The 22,395-nt window shown below is 40.5% G+C and overlaps 1 protein-coding gene across 5 annotated transcripts in view; it reads right to left on the bottom strand.

Moving 5' to 3' along the window:
• Nucleotides 1-399: 399 nt before the first annotated feature.
• Nucleotides 400-22,395, bottom strand: part of LOC100555994 (1-phosphatidylinositol 4,5-bisphosphate phosphodiesterase zeta-1) — a 67,449-nt gene continuing 45,453 nt past the window's right edge. Inside the window, exons 10-13 of one of the 5 annotated variants that reach the window (XM_062983144.1) lie at nucleotides 11,348-11,520; nucleotides 5,617-5,749; nucleotides 2,806-2,955; nucleotides 400-552 (exon numbers count right to left, since the gene is read on the bottom strand). In XM_062983144.1, the coding sequence (XP_062839214.1) occupies nucleotides 467-552; nucleotides 2,806-2,955; nucleotides 5,617-5,749; nucleotides 11,348-11,520 (542 nt within the window). In that variant the 3' untranslated portion in view covers nucleotides 400-466. Of the gene's footprint in view, nucleotides 553-2,805; nucleotides 2,956-5,448; nucleotides 5,538-5,616; nucleotides 5,750-11,347; nucleotides 11,521-22,395 lie in introns of those variants that run through there. The other 4 variants (XR_010006918.1, XR_010006919.1, XM_062983146.1 and 1 more) reach the window with 4 other exon arrangements.

Raw genomic sequence — 22,395 nt, forward strand, 5'->3', positions numbered from 1 at the left:
ATCTATTTGCGTGTCTTCTGTCTCTGAGCAATTTGGCACAGCTTTAAAAACTGGAGAGGTCTGGGATGTTTGAAGGACTGCAGACTTAACATTTTGTGTATCATAAAAACACTTAATTAACAAATAGAATTCACTGCTGAAATATGTGACGATGGTAATTGGTTTGCATACTTTAAAATATCTATAGGCCTACCAGCTGTTATTTGCTATGCTAGATAAACAACATTTAAGAATGCTGCCACCTTCATGAACCATGTTTGTGAGTTCTGAAGCATCTTTCTGGCAGTTACTCAAAACAGAAGGGATGCATTGTATTATTTAGCAATGTCTTATATGGCTTCTGTATTTACCAAACAGTACTGACATGCATAACTAAAATCATTTACAACACTAACACACTTTTATTACTCCATCATGGTTTTTATTGAAGAAAAAACAGCTGTGGGGACACTGTTGGCAATGATTATTAGTCAAAATACCAGACATGTACAAAGAGAGAAGCAGGTCGCAGACTGACACCAAGTTTGGACAGCAGTGGAACCTGGCGATAACCTGCAAAAACAACAGCAAGGAATAAGTGCGTTGCAAGGAAGGATTCTCACATAAATCAAGATATAAATAATCAATGTTTTGCCATTTTACAGTCATGAAAAAATGAAATGTTCAGTCTTCAGAGTGCAACTGGCAGTATTATCATGGAAAGTCAGTGTAGGGCAATGGAATAAGCAAAGGAGGAAGAATCTAAAAGACAGCCCATAAAACCTACTCAGTGATCTTGGGCAATTCAAAGGCCCCTTCTACACTGCCATATAAAATACAGATTGTCTGCTTTGAACTAGATTATATGGCAGTGTAGATTCATATAATCCAGTTAAAAGGAGATAATGTGGATTTTCTGCTTTGATACATCTGGATTATATGGCAGTATAGAAGGGACCAAACTCTCTTCAGTCTTGGAAGAAGCCAAAGGCAAACCAGCTCTGAACAAATCTTGCCAAGAAAACCTGTGATAGGTCATCATAAATCAGGCACAACAACAACGATGGAAATACTGAACCCATGCCTTAGAAACCTTTGAAACAGGGAGACAAATTAAGACTTGACTCATGTCCCATCTACACTGCCATATAAAACCCAGATTATCTGCTTTGAACTGAATTATATGGCAGTGTAGAAGGGTCCACAGTTGTAACTTGCCTGTGAAAAGCAGAACACTTTGACACAAAATCTTAGGCCCCTTCTACACTGCCATATAATCCAGATTATCAAAGCAGATAATCCACTGAGTCTACGATGCCATATAATCCAGTTCAAAGCAGATAATCTGGATTTTATATGGCAATGTAGATGGGGCCTTAGTGGGGCAAAAATGTGGTTTCATTTCTGACATTGTTGTGTATAAGCTCAATCAAGAAGATTGTCTCTGGAAATTGGGGGAAGTCCTCACACATTAATCTTGTCAAATGTTCTTGCAAATATACTAGGAATCTTTCCCATTCTGATCCATTCCAGTGATGGACATTTGATAGTAACTTAATATGCCTTAATAGTCTTGAGTTCATCAAAACTGTCCTCTTCATATAGTTTGTCTAAGCAGAAGCTGAATTATATACTATTCCACAAAAACCCTTTTAATTAGTATGCTCTTAAAACAACAAGTATACACATAAAACACCTGAGCATTTTCTGCCTATCTAGCTTTGCTATATTAATTTTTCTTCTCAGTGGAAGACAAATGTCCAGCACATTAAAATTAATGCCTAGTAACTTAGTCTCGGGGGGGGGGGAGGGGGGAGGTATCTAAATACAGTAGCAGAGGCATATAGAATCAGAAGAAAGGTTGCAGTTTAGAGGTAAAGTAATATAATTTTCATGCCAAAGACCCCTCAGGTTTGTCATCTTTCATCTTCATGTAGAGCAGTGATTCTCAACCTATAAGTCCCCAGATGTTTTGGCCTTCAACTCCCAGAAATCCTAACAGCTGGTATAGTTAGAGCAATGGTATTCCCCGTAGTAACCTGTGGATGTAAGAGCTGGATCATAAGGTAGACTGAGCAAAAGAGGATAGATGCTTTTGAACTGTGGTGTGGAGGAAAATTCTGAGAGTGCCTTGGACCGCAAGAAGATCCAACCAGTCCATACTCCAGGAAATAATGCCCGACTGCTCACTGGGAGGGGGGGGGGGAGGATATAGGAGGAAAGATAAAGTACTTTGGCCACACAATGAGAAGACAGGAAAGCTTGTAGAAGATAATGATGCTGGGGGAAATGGAAGGAAAAAGGAAGAGGGGCCACAAGGGCAAGATGGATGGATGGTATCCTTGAAGTGACTGGCTTGACCTTGAAGGAGCTGGGCGTGGTGACAACCAACAGGGAGCTCCGGTGTGGACTGGTCCATGACATCACGAAGAGTTGGAAGTGACTGAACAAATAAACAACAACATACTGCTATTTAATCTAGCTCAATGCAGTTAATCTGCATTCTGAAACTGCATCATATTGCAATGTAGATCCAGCCTATGATAAATAATACCATATGTGAAGAGTTCTGATGCTAGCATTCAGAGTAGCAATATTACCAAGGCCAACTATTCCTGATCTGGCACCCTCCAGAAATGCTTTAGACTACAACTCCCATTAGGTCCAGATAATATGGCCAATGGTCAAGGCTGAGGGGAAACTGCAATGTACCCTAGCAGCACACACTTTAAAGCTTATGGCCTTTATCCTCCCATGCTTCCCTATAAGAGGAAAATACATTGATAGAGATGTAGGAGAACTTTTATACTTTAACAATTTTAATACCTTTATTCATGCTCAAAAATGGCAAAGTGTACTGGCCAAGGAGGTCATTGGCTGTGAGAGAAAGCTGGTCTTCTACAGCAAATCGCACTAAGGCAAGCTCTGGAACTTGGATATTAAATGTGAATGTTTCATTCCACCTAGGACACAAAGCTAAAAAAAGAAAGCAATATAAAACAAGCAATAATCTCTTCAAATACGTTCACCTGGTTTATTAACTGCAGGAATACAGGGCTAAAATGCTCTCACATGTGAAAGGGAAATTGCTAGTTAAGCAGAAACTCTCACTACATAATTCTACTTTCTTTAGAACAATTGGCTTTGGTTATAGTAAAGGCTAAAGTACAACCTTCTTATTGTCCTCTGATTAAAATGTCTTGGGCATTTTTATATGAAAATCTGACATTACATAAGGATGCTCTCAGAGAATGGCTGGGATCCTTTTAGTTAGTTCCAACTAGAGAAGACCTATTCTATTAATTGTTGAATGGTGGATGAATCCCATTCATTCTTTATTCTAGAGTAGAATGGATCTACCTTAGGCAGGATTTGACAGTATACAACCCAATGTTGCAAAGAGCAGAACTCCTCCACTGTATGGACATATCTGCTCTAACCTACCTTACCACAGTGCAGAAACCTCTGATGAAAAGCTCATACTCTCAGTTACAATTTTCTCTCAGATTCATTGCTACTCTGCATGAATAACAGAGGAGAAAAAGCAAAAGGAAGAGTGGCTAGGTGAGGTCTCCAGTGATCACAGAATGAGACCTGATCACGCAGTACACCACCAAGATCTCCCTGTAGTCCTAGGACAGATTTTTTAAAGTTTTATGTGATACGTTTGACAAATTAGCTTCTGTCATGTCTTTGGTAAGAGTTCTGCCTGAGTGAATGAGCATTAGGCTCTGAAAGCCTGCAGGTCAAAGGACAGAGGAAAAATGGTCAAAACAAATACATTTGGCTCTTTTGTATCCTTGAATCTGGTTTCAGAACTCACATGGATATCCAAATCCATGGACAATCAAGTTCCACTGTATACAATGATGTAGTAAAATGGCACCCATTATACAAAAGCAACTCAAACAAGTGTTGGAGAGAGTCTAAGGCCCCTTCCACACAGCTGTATAAAATCCCACATTATCTGCTTTGAACTAAGTTATATGGTAGTGTGAACTCAGATAATCCAGTTCAAAGCAAATATTATCTGCCTTGATATTCTAGGTCAGTGTGGTCCAACCTGTGGCCGCACGCAGCCCATCTATTCATTTTTGTTGGCCCTTGCCCTTCTTACTGGAAAATATTTTAATTATGTAATTCAGTATTAATATTTTAATTATGTACTTCAATATTAATTATGTAATTCATTTTCTTTCTTGAATGTCTCTGGCTCTCACATTCCTATAATAAAGTTTGATTGGTCCTCAGGTAACTAAAGGTTAGGCCACATAGGGCTGTGAGGAAGGGCCCTATAACCTACACAACAGCACACTGTTTAGCACATGGAAAAATCAAGATTGGCTTTTAGGTCCCGTTCCCCCTGAATATTTTTGAGTGGTGGTTGGTAGAACCCATTAACACAGAGGGGTGGTGGTAAGCAGATTAATAAAATGCAAAAATGCCATATAAATGCTATATAAATTCATCTAATCTTCAGTCATTAATTCATCAGAGCTATAATGCTTTGAGAAAGCCAGCTCCTAAGAAATAACCAAAAGGCAATGTGCGGCTATTCCATAATTTTCTCCTTAAATGAATTCTTTATAAAAAATAAAATATGAAAGGGGTGATACATGGGAAACAGCAATGTTTGGTGCTTGGAAAAATACTGTGTTGTACCACAAAATCATACTTCAAGCCCCTGTTCTATAGCGCAAAGTAACAAAAGGCCAGGAAGCTCTGAAGTGATTTTAGATTAAAGTGGACACACATGAAAGATCTGAGGGCCATTTTCAAGTTCTTCTACCTTACCCAACATTTGAGTCTATTCTGGGAACCCCTTTGAGAGGTGGGGAGGGTGAAAATAGTGATGCCAAACCCATTAGAGCAGTGGTTCTCAACCTGTGGGTCCCCAGATGTTTTGGCCTTCAACTTCCAGAAATCCTAACAGCTGGTAAACTGGCTGGGATTTCTGGGAGTTGTAAGCCAAAACACCTGGGGATCCAAAGGTTGAGAACCACTGCATTAGACTATTTCGGCTGAAATTGATTCTGCTGCACAGAAGTCTTCCTGGGTTGGTTGTGGTGAGTGAGAATTTCTACCTCTGTGTTAAGTTAAATGGTTCTTCATATAACCAAGACTCAGTTAATGGGAATTCTATTAAATGGGTAGTATATTAGCACCTGTACTCCAAGTTTACAACCTGTTGGTCTCCCTAATTATTGAGCTTGAAGCACCATCATGCCCATGGTGTCTCCTTTCCTTTGTTCTTATTCTCCTTCCCCTTTTTGTCATTTCAAGTTGCAGTAGATCTGTTTCTCAGTGTGTGCAAAAGATTATGTATGCTGGGATGGGAGACTATATAATATTATATAGAAATGTAGAAATATGTATGAATACATTTTTGTCAAATGGTGAGTTAAAATGTTTAAACAAAATATGAAGAAAATAAAAAAAATTCAAATGTAAAAAAAAAATCTTACTAACTTTTCTGTGCCATTCCTGCTTTCCTCATTGATGTTTGCATTACTGCCTCTCTATCCAATGTGCATTGGTCGAACTGCCAAATAAATTAACTTTGATAACCTATTAAATTTAATGAGCTGAATTCTTAATTATTGAGACTTTAAGCAATCTATATATTGTGGTACTCACCATTGCCTTTAACTACACAACTGTGTTGTTTTGCCTGGTCTTCTGGAACGCCATATATTTCTATTACAACAAGGGGGTTGGCTTTATTAGTACTTGAAAGACTGCTAGGTGGCAACTGATGACCACTTATAAGCTGCATAAACAAACACAACACAGGAGATTTAACCAAGGTATCATTGGTTGTTATTATGGTAACAGTTGAAAGATGGTCAGGGAAGCCTATCATACAATTACTAAAATGTTACACAAGCACTATTTGCTCTGTACTATGAAGAGAAAGCATTAAATGGTTAAATGGTCATTATGGAGGTGACCATGGGTTTTTGAAGACTAGTTCAATGGAGTATAAGCCCTAGAAGGTTGCATTATTAAACTAATAAGACTTCAGACATGGCCCTGTTGATCTTCCAATGTGTGCTGTCCAAAGACCAGTCTTGCTAGGAATGGAATCAGAACAAAGTTGGTCACTTGGTGGCAAAAATGGCTACGAGAACTATGAACATAATGAAGGTGTGAAACAACTGTAATCTCCATTGGTAGAAGAACTTCAAAATATGAACAGGGGAGAATAGTGACTTTAAGTCACTAAATTGCTGTTTCACACGGCATTGAATGCTAACAATTAACTAAGCATGAATAGGATCAGATCTCCATATATTTTAGCAAGCTTCTTTGAAATGTCAACACAAGAGCTTTCAATTTAGCTTTGTTCGAGTCTAAATTACACATTATAGAGCAGCTTTGTGTAAGGCACCTATTTGTTTTTGTTTTTAATTAAAGCAGATATGAAAAGGAATGGGCTGCTATTTGGAGCAAGAGAAAGAGACAGTTCCTTTACTCTCAACTTCTCCTTTAGTAGTGAATGGCCCACATTTCTTTTCCACCTACAACCTTTTCCCCTTTTTTTGATTACATGGAAGAGTAACTGGGACAAGCAGTTTTGAGATGGGAAGGGGAACAACTAGAAGGGAATTAAATAAACAGCTGCTAATTCATCAGTGCCACATTCCAGAATATAGCTCTCATTACTGTCTGGTTTGGTCCTTATTTTTTTATTATTTTACATGGGACCTTTATTATATTCCAGTGACTCTGTGGCCCCTTCTACACAGCTGTATAAAACCCAGATTGTCTGCTTTGAATTGGATTGTCTGCCAGCGGAGACTCAGATAATCCAGTTCAAAGTAGGTAATGTGGATTATCTGTCAGGCCTAGCTTCTGTCAACCTAGCAGTTCGAAAGCATGCAATGCAAGTAGATAGATAGGTACCACTTCGGCTGGAAGGGAAAAGGGCACACTGTGCAGATATGCAAACCAACATGCCAGCAACATGACTGGAGATGTCTAAGGACAACAGGCTCCTTGGCATGGAAAAATGGAATAAGAGCACCTGCCCATGGCTGGAGTTGAGCATTTTCTCTTTATCTTGTCTGTGTATTGTATGTTGTTGTTCACTGTGTAAAGGGCATTGGATGTTTGCCTTATATGTGTATTCTGAAATCCACTCTGAGTCCCTTCAGGAAAAAAACACAGATGATAAAAAGTGTATTATTTATTATATTATTATTATATGAGTCTACGCTATCATATAATCCATTTCAAAGCAGATAACTTTGATTTTATATCGCAGTGTAGAAGGAGCCTGGGTTTGAAAGAATGTATCCTTGCTTAAGGAAACTTAGCAGGTTTATCACAGAAGTAACAATTGAACAAGGTCAGTTTGCATATTGAAATACTGCACTAACCAGTTACTAAAGGGTTTGAAGTCTGGTGAACTTAACAAGGTTGCTACCTACTAGTTTTTAACATCTGTTTCATAATATCTGCCCCTGAATCATACAAATCAGGAGTTATGGGTCAGAGAAATGGTTCTAATGTAGATAAAAATGTTCTTAATTTATAAATGCAAATTAAAATTAACAAAATATTGCAGCAGTTATTGAATTAAACGAGGGACAATAAAGCTGCCAGGAGAAATTTTGTAATTTAATAGATACACAAAGCTTCCAAATTGTCACATGTTTTCAAACACAAGGCAAAATGCACATTATGTAACCAGATATAAAACAACAGCAGTGGCATTTAATAGCCTGTCCAATGTCTGTGATGACTAAATAGTATTTGCTGGAAGCTAGTCTCAGCATCTGTGGTACTCAAAGTATTTATTTCTAACAGCAAACAGAGAAAAGTGCAAGGATATATTGCAGATAATAAATCAAGCAGGTGTGATTTATTTTAGGTCTCACTGGCAATTTCCCAGAACCGCTGCTATATGTGAGCATTGTAGCTTGAACTAAAAGGTCTAACTCTCCAAGGTTTAGCATACAAATAATATTTATAGGTTATAGATGAAAAATAAGTTAGTTGATCTTGGCATCAAGAAAACAATAACTGATCAGAGAAACCATCCTGTCCCCTATAAAATATGGTACAAGATTCAGACCTCATTATAAATTGAAAACAAGCTCTCAGCTGCCAACTCCTTCACAGATTCAAGCAATATTCTTTGGAAAGTACCAAGCCAGAAAAAGTTACAGTACATGATGAGGTAACCTCAGAATAGATTTACCACATGAACATCCTACCTCCTCTACCATGGAGACTGCAATGCCATTTTAGCATCACAACTAAGACTGGGTCTCCACTGTCCTATATCCCAGGATCTGATGCCAGATGTGGAACGTATGCCCAGAGTAAAACACATCTCACCACATTAAAGCAGTGGATGTGGTTCTTCATGGGACATGCTGCATTATCACAGGATGTCTATGCCCCACACCCAGGACTGGCCCGAGGAAATTTAAAGGGGTATGCAAAAAAAAATTGCGCCCCCCCCTGCACCGCGGGAGGCGTGGCCACATGCCACGGGAAGCAGGGCCAGGTCTGTCCCCGCCTCCCGTGCCCTGACCCCGCCTCCTGCGCCGGGTGGCCACGCCTCCTGCAGCGCGGGCGGAGTGGCCAGGGTGCGCAATGTGGGAGGTGGGGCCAGACTTGGCCCCGCCTCCCGCGGCGCGCGTCCTGTCCCAGCCAGTGTCACGACCCAGGCTGCAGAGCACCAATAACCATACACAGAGGCCAGAATCTATCTAATATCTTTATTAAGGAAATATATAAAGTTAATAAAAACAAGTATAGGAAATAGTCCAGAAGTAGACCTTTCAGGAAAGGTCAAAATTAGTCCAAAGAAACAATGTCCAATATGAAATATTAAGGTCCAAAGTTGTAATCCAATAACCGAAACACTCACTTGCCAAGCAAGTGAGGGGAGATGACAAGGTCCTTTAGTCCATGAACTTGAGCAAGGCTAGGAAATAACTTGATTCTTGGAACACAAAGCTTGATTCAAGGCAACAAGGAAACGAGGAGCAAGAACAAGATCCGTGGAAATTACTTGGCGAGGTCCGGGAAACAAGGCAAGATCCGGGGAGAAAACAAGGCTGGGAACGAAGGCTTGGAACAGGAACAAAGGCTTGAGAGCAGGAGTAGCTGTCCACACACGCTGCTCCGGTAGCTGACGAATTGACTCCGCAAGATTCCTTCGGGAGCAAGGAACCTAAATAGGCCTCGTTTTCCCACCAGAGAACACTTCTCTGGGGAATCAGAAACGAAAGCCAATCTCTGTGTCCAGATGTATGACTCCCTAAAATTTCTCATGGAAGCAGGCTTAATCATCTGAATGCTTTGCTGCAATTCTCAAGCTCCTGCGATTAGCCTGCTGCACTCCTTTTTGCTGGAGATAATAATTACGGCGAGAAAAAGGGGGAGATTTCGACTCAGGGCTTGTTTGGCAGATTTCTGGAAGACAAACCTCCTGCAGGTGCAAAGGCTCAATTTCTGGCTGGGATAGTTCCTTTTCTGGCTGAAATGGTGGAAAACCCAAGTTTTCCTCTTCATCTGTCACAACAGCACTAGGAACGGGACTACATGGCCCATGAATCATCACAGCCAGGCTGCGGCGGGAGTCCTTCCAGGCCGCGGCTTAAGCCCAGCCTGGCTGGGTCTTTGCCGCCTCCTGCAAGGACTCCCGTCGCAGCGGGTGTGTGCCATGGGAGGCGTGGCTGGTCCCACCTCCCATGGCGTGCGTCCTGGCCCAGCCAGGCTGCGTGCGGCGGGAGTCCTTCCAGGCCGCGGTGAAGACCCAGCCTGGAAGGACTGCCGCCACACGCAGCCTGGCTGTACCAGGGCGCGCCCCGCAGGAAGCAGAGCCAGACCTGGCCATGCCTCCCGCGGCATGCGACCATGCCTCCCAGGGGCTCAATAGCGCCCCTGGGAAGATGGCGCCCAACACGGGGGCGTGGTCAAAGTACCATGTTGGGCCGGGCCTGCCCACACCAGTGGAGAAACTATACTGTTTGGCCGGTATTGCACCACCTGACATCTGCCAAGAAGAAGCAGCCAACAATGAATGGACCAAGGCAGTGACATCTTCGGCCCATCCCCTGTTCGGATATCAGCCAGCATGCCAATGCCTGAAATCAAGGAATAGTTTTCTAAGATCTACAGAGATACTCGCAGGAACACCTCAGCAAGTGAGAGCCCAAAAGTGGCAGGCTAAAGCCCGGAACCTTGAGCCTTGGCTGATACTGAATGAGAGACTCCCTCCTGGGCACACAGAAGACTGGGCAATTTGGAAGGCGCTGAACAGACTGTGCTCTGGCACCACGATATGCAGAGCCAACCTTAAGAAATGAGGCCACAACATGTGAGTGTGGAGAAGAGCAAACCACAGACCACCCATTACAATGCAGCCTGATCCCTGTGACATTGCACAGTGGAGGGCCTCTTCTTATAGCAACACCAAGGGCACTCAAAATGACCAGTGACTGGTCAAAGTGCATTTATTACAATGCCAAGTTTTTAACTTTGTGTTTTTAAATACATTACAACTGTATACTTGGTTCGCTTCTGACACGATAAATTTTTTAAAAAATATCCCATATTATCTACTTTGAACTGGATTGTATGAGTCTACACTGCTGGATAATCAGATAATCTGGGATCGCATCCTGGGATATAGCGCAGTGTAGATCCAGCCTCAGAAAGCCAATGAAATTCACACCATAAAGATTTGGAACCTAGCTGGTGACCTTGGGCAAGTCATATACACTCAGCCCCTGGAACATTCAATGGCAAACCCACTCTGAAAAAAATCTTGCCAAAAAAGCCCAATGATAAGTTTGCCGTAGAGTACAGTGAGTCAGAAAATGACTTGAAGGTATACAAAAACAAATACAGTCAAAGCAAATGCTGCAAGATTCTTAGCAAAGGTAAACATTTCTTTAATTCACTCCTAAAATTTAATAAGATAGGCACATCTTTCCACAATCAACTAATTAGTTGACTTGGGTCCTTCTCAAACATAATTCAAGAGCTGCTTTTCTCAATGTAATGTTAATATATTCATCAAGATTATGACCAAGCACAAGAAACAGTCTTCTACATTTCACAATTGAACTTATAAAGATGAATTGCCTCTTGGTTAGAACTCAGAAAATTACTAATTAGGCATGTATACAAATATATCTTTCAAAAGTTGGGGATTATGCATAAATAATAATATAGGAACTCTTTTGTTAAAATTATACTAGTAAGTTATTAAGCACAAGTGAATTGAAATGCTTTGCAAGCACAGAGGATGCAAACACTAAGAAGACATCTATGATAAATATTTGGAAAAATTTAATGTTTTCCAAAATTAGCCAAAAGATCATTTTCAACAAATCAAACTGACCTTTATTGTAAGAAGAACAGGTAAACGATTTGTAGCAAGAGTATAGGGTGAAAACTCTGGGTCTATCCTTCTGAGATACTCTGGCTTTAGAATATATCCAGAACCACCATTGTCTAAAAATTTCCCAGTTTGAAGATCCATTTGTAGTCCAGGTGTTTGGAAATTTAATGCCACTATATGAAAAAAGAAATATGTGTAATTAAAAGACAGTATGAGATCACAATGTACATGATCCAACCTTCAAGTTGCTTTTGTATATTAGGAATCAAAACATCAGGTTTTGATAATGGTCATAAACACTCAAATGGCTTGTAGGTCATTTTCTTAGTAAGATTTCCAGTATTGAATGAAACAAATTATGGCTAAACCAACCAATGTTGCAGCGGAGCAAAATTAATATGGCATCATAATGATTTGACTTAAACCAATAACAATTTTATTCTTCTTCCTTCGGAGTTAAAGTTGTTTTGAAAGATAGACATGTGATTGCAAGACAAACATATTATGGCTTCTGATAAACAGGGTTTAGTAAATTAATTTATTATTTTAAAAACCTAAAAAAAAATAATTAGTGGCAATAGTGAGGTAATGTGGGGATATGGCTAGATCTCCTGATTCAGAGTGCAATTCAGGCCCCTTCAACACTGCCCTTTATCACAGGATCGGATCCCAAATTATCTGATTTAAACTGGATTATACGAGTCCCCACTGCCAGATATTCTGGGATAATGAAATAATCTGGGATTAGATCCTAGAATATAGGGGCAGTGTGGAAGGGGGCTCAGGGCCTTTCCACACAGTCAAATAAACCAGAATATCAAAGGAGATAATCCACAATATCTGCTTTGAGCTAGATTATCTGTGTGTTGTCAAAGGCTTTCATGACTGGAATCACTGGGTTGTTGTGCATTTTCCGGGCTGTATGGCCATGTTCCAGAAGCAGTCTCTCCTGATGTTTCACCCATACCTATGGCATGCATCCTCATAGGTTGTGAGGTATATCTCACAACCTATGAGGATGCATGCCATAGGTATGGGTGAAACATCAGGAGAGACTGATTCTGGAACATGGCCATACATGCCGGAAAATGTGCAACAACCCATGGATTATCTTTGTCCACACTGCTATATAATCCAGTTCAATGTGGATTTATACAGCTGTGTGGAAGGGGCCTCAGTGAGTAAGATTTGGGCCTGATTCAATCTGTGTCAATTCAAACCAAAGCCAATCCCACCCAGACTCCAAAACAGAAATTCAGATTTGGGATGCTGAATCACACATCCTTCCCTGCTAATTTGCTCTGAGAACAAAAAAACCCCAAAAAAACCCTCTGTGTTTTCTCATTTTTCAGACATCTCTATAACATTTGGGGATACATTAGGCCCTACAGAGAGACTATGTCAAGCAAGTAACTCAAGCAATATTTGTGCTAGTCATCTGTAAATTTAGCAATTAAACAAAACCCCAGTTATTAAAAGCTGCTGTTGACTGATCATCTTGGCAGTTCATTTCATGCTATATTTGTTCTGGTGCTGTCCCCCAGAGCATCCATCAACTAAAGTTTAACTAGGATATATGCTAATGATAATGAAATGACAGTGTATTTGAAGAGTGGCTTCTTTCATCAGTTGCTTTTCTGAAATAATAAAAAAAGGCAGCACATGAAATTTAGTAGTGCAGCATTAAAAAAACACGCAATGAAGAAACCACACTTTATTGCAGCAACTGATGAAATCCCTAATGACCCTCTGGTCCTTCTCAAGGCATATGATGATTTGTTCTTCCACTAGAAACTTCCCTCTCCACCCTATATATATAATTTATTATATAACTTCAGTGACCTCAAATAATCCTGCCAGTAAAGAAGATTAACTGGAGAATGCTGGTAGGATTGTCAGCCTAGATTCCACAACGGAGGTGTAATGAACGAAGCCTATATCCCATGTTTCCCACTCTGCATTGCATGTCTTTGGCATCTTCCTTATATGGTTGTGTTGGAAATATTCTGTTTTTCCTCCACTTATTTGGGGAATTTCCCACTTATGTCTTATCTCAAATTGTTTGTCTGTTCTGCTTGGAAATGGAAATGAGCCAATGCATTCTGATCCACAGTTCACACAAACCAGTCTGAGTCATCTTAATACACTTATTTGGGATTAGGCCCAAGATGTTGCACAGTGCCAAAGGTAAAACAATATAATGCAGAAAGCAAACTGCTCTAGGCTCCCTTCAACTCCTCTTCTTGTCTATGGCCTTATCATCACCTTTGTGTAAAAATGCTGGTTTGCTATTCATACGGTTTTTAATTTTTAGACTTTCTGTATTTGAGAAATGGAAACAGGCCACAAATTTCCTAATGCGTCCATTAAATCTGGAAGGTACTGTGTTCCCAAAGTGGGAATGATAAAAAAGGTGTATAATGTTTCTTTTTGTTTTTCACAGACCACAAACTGACTTCATAAAACGGTGTTATCATCGGATCCCTCTTCCAACCCTGCTATATGCCTGCGAAATGTGGACTGTCTACAGACATCACACTCAACTCCTGGAACGATTCCATCAGCGTTGCCTCCGAAAAATCCTGCAAATCTCTTGGGAAGATAGGAGGACAAATGTCAGCGTGCTGGAAGAAGCAAAGACCACCAGCATTGAAGTGATGCTCCTATGCCATCAACTCTGCTGGACTGGCCACGTTGTCCGAATGCCCAGTCACCGTCTCCCAAAGCAGTTGGTATACTCCAACTCAAGAACGGGAAACGTAATGTTGGTGGACAGGAAAAGAGATTTAAAGATGGACTTAAAGCCAACCTTAAAAACTGTGGCATCTACACCAAGAACTGGGAAGCCCTGGACCTTGAGTGCTCTGACTGGAGGTCAGCTGTGACCAGCAGTGCTGCAGAATTCGAAGAGGCAAGAGTAGAGGGCTTAAGGAAGAAACGTGCCAAGAGGAAAGCGCATCAAGCCAACCCTGACCAGAACTGCCTTCCACCTGGAAACCAATGTCTTCACCGCGGAAGAACATACACGTCAATAATAGGTCTCCACATCCACCTATGCATCCACCACCATCATCCTCAGACTACGAGGGATCACCTAAGTAAGAAAGTATAGCTGGCAACATCTTTTACATAAGCAATTTGTCAGAGACAGTCCCAATTCATTATCTGTCATCCCACTTTTTCAGCTGCCTTTATGGACCTTATCAAACACAAAAACCCTGTGCCATTTCTCAGTAAGCATGGTGAAATGGCAGGCGCTCCAGTGCACTGATGTTTCCCCATCACACAATGGCAGCATCACCCAACCAGAGGAGAAGTATGCTGGCTCCATTGGAGGCAGCACAATATGTGATCCTTCCTGTGTTGACGAGGAAGTGTCCCAGGATACTTCCACACCAGTGGGTGGTGGGGCCTCAGCTGGAAGTTGAGAGATGTTGTGTGATGGGCTGCGTGCCCATCTGTCCCTCAACTGGCTGGCAAGCGTCCTAGGATGCTTAAATTGTTAAGTGGGATGAGGTCCAAAAAGGTCCTAGTTTTTCTGTCCTTCCAATTTCCTCCTTCACCCTTGGCTTACTTAGATCAGTACAAACTAATTTTAAAGTCCAAATACTGTAGTTCGCAGAAAACTGCTTCAGCCTCTCCTAACTTATGTGTTCTTCCTCATCAATAACTTTTGGCATCTTAGGGTTGTTGTATGTCTTTCCGGCTGTGTGGCAATGTTCCAGAAGTATTCTGAATACTGATGTATCCAGAATACTTCTCGAACATGGCCACACAGCCTGAAAGACATACAACAACCCTGTGATCCCAGCCATGAAAGCCTTCGACAACACATTGAATTCTTAGTAAGTTAGGGATTCTGCATTTTATAATAACCAATTGTGATTAGAATCACATTTTTGCATCTTAACCTGGTTCTAATATTGCTTGCCCACATGTGTCCCATTTTTCATCTGCAAAATCTTGGAGAGTATCCTTTGAATATGCTTTTCAGGCTACAAATTTGTCTGTCACTGAATTCGAGCAATGGGACACACATCAGGAAAGACCTACATCACAGCCAATTGTATAGCTGACACAGATCAGTGTCATTGTTAAGAACCCATTGTAAGCCTTTGTCCTGTTGTGAACAAACTGGTAGCTGTACAGCAAAGACTGCATAATCTCAGCTGCTTCTGTTACCTGCCCATTCTGGAGAAAAGATTGTTGAGATAGCCAGTCCTTTACCATATAGGATAATAGTTACTCAAGTGTCTCCAGGCCATAGTACACACAATATGAAAGTATCTATTCATAATTCATTTTGATTGCTTTGGTTTCTGAAGTATTATATGGAATTCCTAATGGATTAAAGTTTTGAATTAAATACAAAGAGCTGATAACAGCCATCAATCCCTTAGTGATTCTAAAATGTTAAAGGAGAAGACAGATCTACTATTGAAGTTTAAGCATAAATGGCATAACAGATATTAAAATGTGACAAAAATGTATGCATGGCATTATGTAAGTTGGGTGGGAAAACACTATTCTGTGTGATTCTACACAGGTAAATCCAAGTTCGGAAGTGGATTAAAAAGAGCGCCCGCCAACAGAATAGCCTCAGGAATGGGCTTGAGGCTTGGACGGTGGCTGCAGTATCCACTGTTTGCAGATTGGAACTGAACCCAGGATTTTTTTTTTATCTAGTCCACTGATGCACATATCCATATCCATTTAGGATTAATGCTAGACCATGTCAAGGCACAGGAAATTAGAAGAAAGGGGTGAAAAGCACGAGTCCCCATGAGAATGATGTGGTTTCCTCGCTCAAGACTGTTTGTTTACCTTCTGGCCAGCAGTATTTCAAGGTTGTTTAAAGTGTATCATTCCTATGGTTGTCCTGACAAGAGTCCTGCATGGGATATACGTTGATCAGCTGCAGCAGATATTTTTTGCTTATTCAGGATTTTCTTGTTAGGTTTTTTGTAAGTTTTTTGGCTTAATGTGCACTTCAGCATGCAGCAGCCTCGAACTGCTTTATAGTTCCTGTGTAGACCTCCCCTCTGTTCACTAAGCATTTCCAAACTGTTAAAACAAGTCCTCCTTCAAATTTAATCACGAACTACTAGACTTTATCTTGAACACAAAACTATCAGAATTTCCTGTTCTCAAAGGCTGAGAAGACTTTCTGTTGTTCTGCTGCCATAGTTCTGGAAATAAAGGAGCATGCTACCTGGAAGGTAAAGGTTTCCCCTGACATTAAGTCCAGTCGTGTCCAACTCTGGGGGTTGTTGCTCATCTCCATTTCTAAGCCGAAGAGCCAGTGTTGTCCGTAGACACCTCCAAGGTCATATGGCCGGCATGACTGCATTGAGCGCCGTTACCTTCCCGCCGGAGTGGGACCTATTGGTCTATTCACATTGAATATTTTTGAACTGCTAGGTTGGCAGAAGCTGGGGCTAACAGTGGGTGCTCACCCCGCTCCCCAGATTTAAACTGCCAACCTTTTGGTCAGCAAGTTTGGTCAGCAGTTTAACCCGCTGCGCCACTGGGGACTCCCTGGAAGAGGATATAATTCATGATAAAAGGCAGTCTTATAATAATTCCTTGAAATAATTTTTTTTCACACCTAGAACTCTGGTATTTCTTGCCCTCAGCATTCACCAGTCAGCCCAGTAAAGCACAATATGTTTTGCCAAAGAGAAATGTAGGCCTGTTATCCTCACCAATAATTCAGAAGAGCTTGTATTCTCTTCATATACTGGCTGAATATGCAATCCAGCCTAACATTTTATGCAAAGGAAAAATATGTGATGTTTTAAGTCATTGGTTTATTTATTTATGTATTTATTTACAGTATTTATATTCCGCCCTTCTCACCCCGAAGGGGACTCAGGGCGGATCACATTATAACACACATAGGGCAAACATTCAATGCCCATAAACACATCAAACAGAGACTGAGAGACACACGCAGAGGCCGTTAACCTTCTTCTGAGGGGATGTTCGATTCTGGCCACAGGGGGGAGCAGCTGCTTCATCATCCACACTGACGGCACTTCCTCATTCCAGGTCGTAAATTAGTTACATTTGCCTCCCCACTTTATAAGTGGTACCTTATTTCCTACTTGATAGATGCAACTATCTTTCGGGTTGCTAGGTCAGCAACGAGCAGGGGCTATTTTTTATTTTTAATTGACGGGTGCTCACCCCGCCACGGGCTGGCCTCGAACTCATGACCTCATGGTCAGAGTGATTTAAGGCAGCTGCTCAACAGCTGCGCCACAGCCCGGCCCCTTTTTGGGAGGGAGGGGGAACCTTTCCTTGATTTCCTCATTTGAGTTCTGAATTCTAAACCAACTGACCCTACTCATTGATATTCAACTGATATGTCAGGACTCACAGGTGGGTTACTACAATTATCTTTCTTTGCCTAGCTTTTCAAAGAGAAATACAAAGCAAATGCAATTAGATAGGTTTTCCTATATCATTAATTGTACTGCAGAACGAGGACCGCCAGCAGGTAAAGCCAGCTGCAATCACTGAAATTAAATCCTCTGTAAAAAGGGTTTGTACAAGAACAAGATGAAATAAAAACCATTGGTATAAAATGAATTTTATCGGCAATCAATAAATGCAAGTGTATTTCATAGTAAAGAAAGAACAACTTCATTGTTTTTACTAAGGAGGATACTTATTCCACACAATGACTCCAAATTTATATGTCTCCCAAACATGTGTGCATACATCCCAACCTTGGAGCAAAACCAAAGATGGTACGATGGAAAGACTTATGTTCAGAAGCAGCTACAGCAGCTGGACCAAGAAGTGGGGAGAAATGTACTGATTTCCCACAAGAAAATGTTTTATCTTCTTTTTATATTTGTTTACACTGTACTGGGATGAATAGGTCAACCAAGCCTAGCTACATGATGGCTATTTAATATGCAAAATAATCTGTTTTTTTCTTCCCCTTTTCTAGGCTTTGCAACAGGCTCTGCAAAAGTTGTGCGGGCACTCATGATAATCTCCCCTAATGACAATTCTCACATCCACTACAACGAGAAAAAACACTCCACTGCAAAAAGCATTTTAAAAATTATTATAAATCATTCATTGCCCATTACCCAATTACCGTTCCCTTAAAACACATTTTCACAAGGATACGTTACAGGAGATGAAGGCTGCTGGGAAGGAAGAAATCCACTGAACAATTACATATAAAGGAACTCTAAACTGGAGTTTTACAGAAATGGGCACATCATTTGATATTCACACTCCTGCCTAACAGCCGAGCCTGAATGTGACCAGGGAAATGCTTTTAATATAATCTATGGTGCATTATGTTTTTGACAGCACAATGCCTTTAGTCGGTTTCATTATTCTCTGTTGTTAAAATAGGCCTTTAATGCATTAATTACAGATATACGATAGTGAAATCCTTAAAACTGTCAGGAAAGCTCAGGGGATGGTTTCATACCTGAAATTACTTTGTTTCATCATTACCTAAATTGAATTTGAAGATCATGGTGTCCTCTAAAATCAGCACCCATAGATCTTGTGATTTTATTTTCAAAAATAATAACCGAAAGAAATAGTGATTAACTATTCTGGGCTTCTTGGCAATTTGCTAAAGATTTAAAAAGCATTACCTCCTCTTACCCGGAGATGGAAGGGCAGGTTCTCTTCTATAGTTTTACTACATAGGTAAAAGGTAAAGGTTTCCCCTGACGTTAAGTCCAGTTGTGACCGACTCGGGGGGTTGGTGCTCATCTCCATTTCTAAGCCAAAGAGCCAGCGTTGTCCATAGACATCTCCAGGTCATGTGGCCGGTATGACTCCATGGAGCACTGTTACCTTCCCGCCAGAGCGGTACCTATTGATCTACTTACATTTGCATGTTTTCGAACTGCTAGGTTGGCAGGTTTACTACATAGCTGCCTGTAAACATGACTGTGGATGCAGGAGACCAAGGTGACTGGGTAAAATGTTTCCATGTAATTAAACTCTAATTCCATTCTTTTGTGGGCCTAGATCTAGTAGGAAAACATTTTAAAAGCTTCCGTCTTATGACCTCCTTTCTTAGGGTTGAAGTGATTTGTAAGCTCTGTATCAAATCTTTGAATATTTATATGGATATAAAGTTAAGAATGAACTAAAAGACCATGTGGATCCAGAATAGATCTCTACAGTCACTTACAGAGCCATTACCAAGATACTACTCTTGGAAGAAAACATACTTGCCCATGAGTGATCGCTGATGATGATGATTTGGAAAGAATAGTCCCTTCAACTTTCATGTTGGAGGGGAACCTCCTATTATGACCATTTTGTTTACAGTCAAGTAGCATGTACATCTCAATGTCTCCATATACGTGCTAATTACAAGATGGTGGGTTGTAGCCAGACTGAGTAATACTTAGGGCTTGTCTACTCTAGTGAAGAAGCCTGAACTCATCGTAAATCTACTATTGGCTCCCTCTACTCCTGGTAACTATCCTGGGTTTTCTGATTTTAACCTGTAAATGTAAATAAACCTTACTTTGCCCCACATTAGGAAAACTTGGGGGGATATTTAGGAATTTTAAAGGAAATGGGAGTATCCCAGTGCTTTGCAGCAGTCTGGATTGGGTCCATTTTAACCCAATCCCTTACCTAGACACTATCACCCTTTCCTTGCATTGATTGGCACACAGGCTCAGCCTCAAGTTGTCACTGCCACTCCAAGCTCTCCATGTATCTATCTCCTCTTTCTTGCTAATCTAGCAGATGTCTGTCTTATCATAATGCAAACAAAGTAGTCAGGTGTTCACAGAGCTCCACTGGCCAGCAATTAGCAGTGGCGGCAACATAGGACAATATTGGGATGGTCACAGTCGCGGCCCAACCAGACTGTCTAGACATTGGTCCTAGATGTAGCACAGAATGAGACTGCTCCAGGGCAGATATACACCAGAGCAATCTGCCCCATGTAGATGTAGCCTTAGGGTAGAACACTACTTAGAATGAAACTACTAAAATCACTTGAAATCCCAACTGGTGAACTCTCAGTATGATTAGGTCTACTACCTGAAATATAAAACCTAATAAAACATTTCAATATATTATTTTAGTAAAATGTTTTAATATCTATAATTATACAAAATGTATTAGTGTCTAATAATAACAACAACAACAACTTTATTTATATTCTGCCCTATCTCCCCGAAAGGACTCAGGGCGGCTTCCAACAAAAAACGGCAAATATTCAATGGCATAATACATTAATACATAATACATTAAACAAAGACAAAATAAACAACACCGTCTAATCCCAAAAGAAAAAAAGCCTTATTTGAGAAAAAAAGAGCTCAAACAACAAGCCATAGTATGATTGTAATTAGTTTCCCATTCTTTAATCATCCTCTGCCTGGGAAAATACCAGCAGCATCTTGTAAACAATAAAACACCAGTTTAATCCATTTATATGCATGGTTTTGACATTTCGCCTTGGAAAGAAGAGATGAACTTTTGCTTTCCCAGGCTCAAATCTCTTGGGGATACTCAAATTTTGTGATTTTTTTTTCCACTGAGAGTAAACATATCCTTAAAGAAACCATGAGGCATGACTTGGTCATGAAAAACAGTCAAATTGATTAATGGCCCTCTTTGCATAAAAGAAAATAGTGTGGCAGGGGCTTGAAAACTGTTGTACTGGTGACATGGCACTTCCCCTGAAATGTTCTGCTGTAAAGCGAACCAAAAAGAATTTCACTACGCCTATTTCAAGCTATCCTTTGAGGCAGTATGCCTTTAATGTCAGGGCAAAGTAGGACATGAGTGGGAGAGTTGTGATGGCGTACTCCCAAGGGTTGTAGGTTATTTAGACAATCACAGCAAAGTGGCTCAAGGGATTGTGTCGAATATTCCACTATGGGAACAGCTAGATAACTCCTTCGTCATGTGCTATTTCGCAATTAAATCCACTTATGTCTTCTAATCCATCTATTTGCTGATAGAGATAATTTATGAATATCATATTCGTACCTGTTTTTACCCCATGATACCAGAAACAATGGAAAAGAAAGAATTGCAATTGGAAAAAGGATGAAAATATCCAGTTTCTCCTCCTTCAGCATGGCATGCGCAGTCAGGTTTAGATGCCCTCGTGGCTGTTTTCAAAAAAATCTATGGGACATTGACTCACAGATGTGGAGCCTCTGGTGGTGTAGTGGATTAAAGCCTTGTGACTTGAAGGTTGGGTTGCTGATCTCCAAGCTGCCAGGTTCGAATCCCAACCGGGGAGAGCGCGGATGAGCTCCCTCTATCAACTCCAGCTCCATGCGAGGACATGAGAGAAGCCTCCCACAAGGATGATAAAAAAAACATCAAAATATCCAGGCATCCCATGGGCAACGTCCTTGCAGATGGCCAATTCTCTCACACCAGAAGCGACTTGCAGTTCCTCAAGTCGCTCCTGACACACACACACAAAAAACTCAGATATCCTAAAAGTAGTTGTACTTTCAACTCACAGTGAACATGGAGAAATAAAGTAATAATAACAAAATAATAATAAATTTTATTTCTTGTCTGCCTCTCTTCAAGTCTCAAAAAGGCTCCAACATAATTGTACATAGATAAAAACATAAAGCCATTAGAACACGTATCATTTGTCTGTCTGCTTACACAGCACTGAATTGTTGCCACTTTTAAGCCGCTCTGAGTCCCCTTCAGGGTGAGAAGGGTGGGGTATAAATATACAGTAGAGTCTCACTTATCCAAGCTTCTGGATTATCCAAGCCATTTTTATAGTCAATGTTTTCAATATATCGTGATATTTTGGTGCTAAATTTGTAAATACAGTAATTACAACATAACATTACTGCATATTGAACTACTTTTTATGTCAAATTTGTTGTACAACATGATGTTTTGGTGCTTAATTTGTAAAATCATAACCTAATTTGATGTTTAATGGGCTTTTCCTTAATCCCTCCTTATTATCCAAGATATTCGCTTATCCAAGCTTCTGCTGGCCCGTTTAGCTTGGATAAGTGAGACTCTACTGTAGTAGTAAATAAATGAAC

This window comes from Anolis carolinensis, chromosome 5 (genome assembly GCF_035594765.1).
Source record: "Anolis carolinensis isolate JA03-04 chromosome 5, rAnoCar3.1.pri, whole genome shotgun sequence".
NCBI lineage: Eukaryota > Metazoa > Chordata > Lepidosauria > Squamata > Dactyloidae > Anolis > Anolis carolinensis.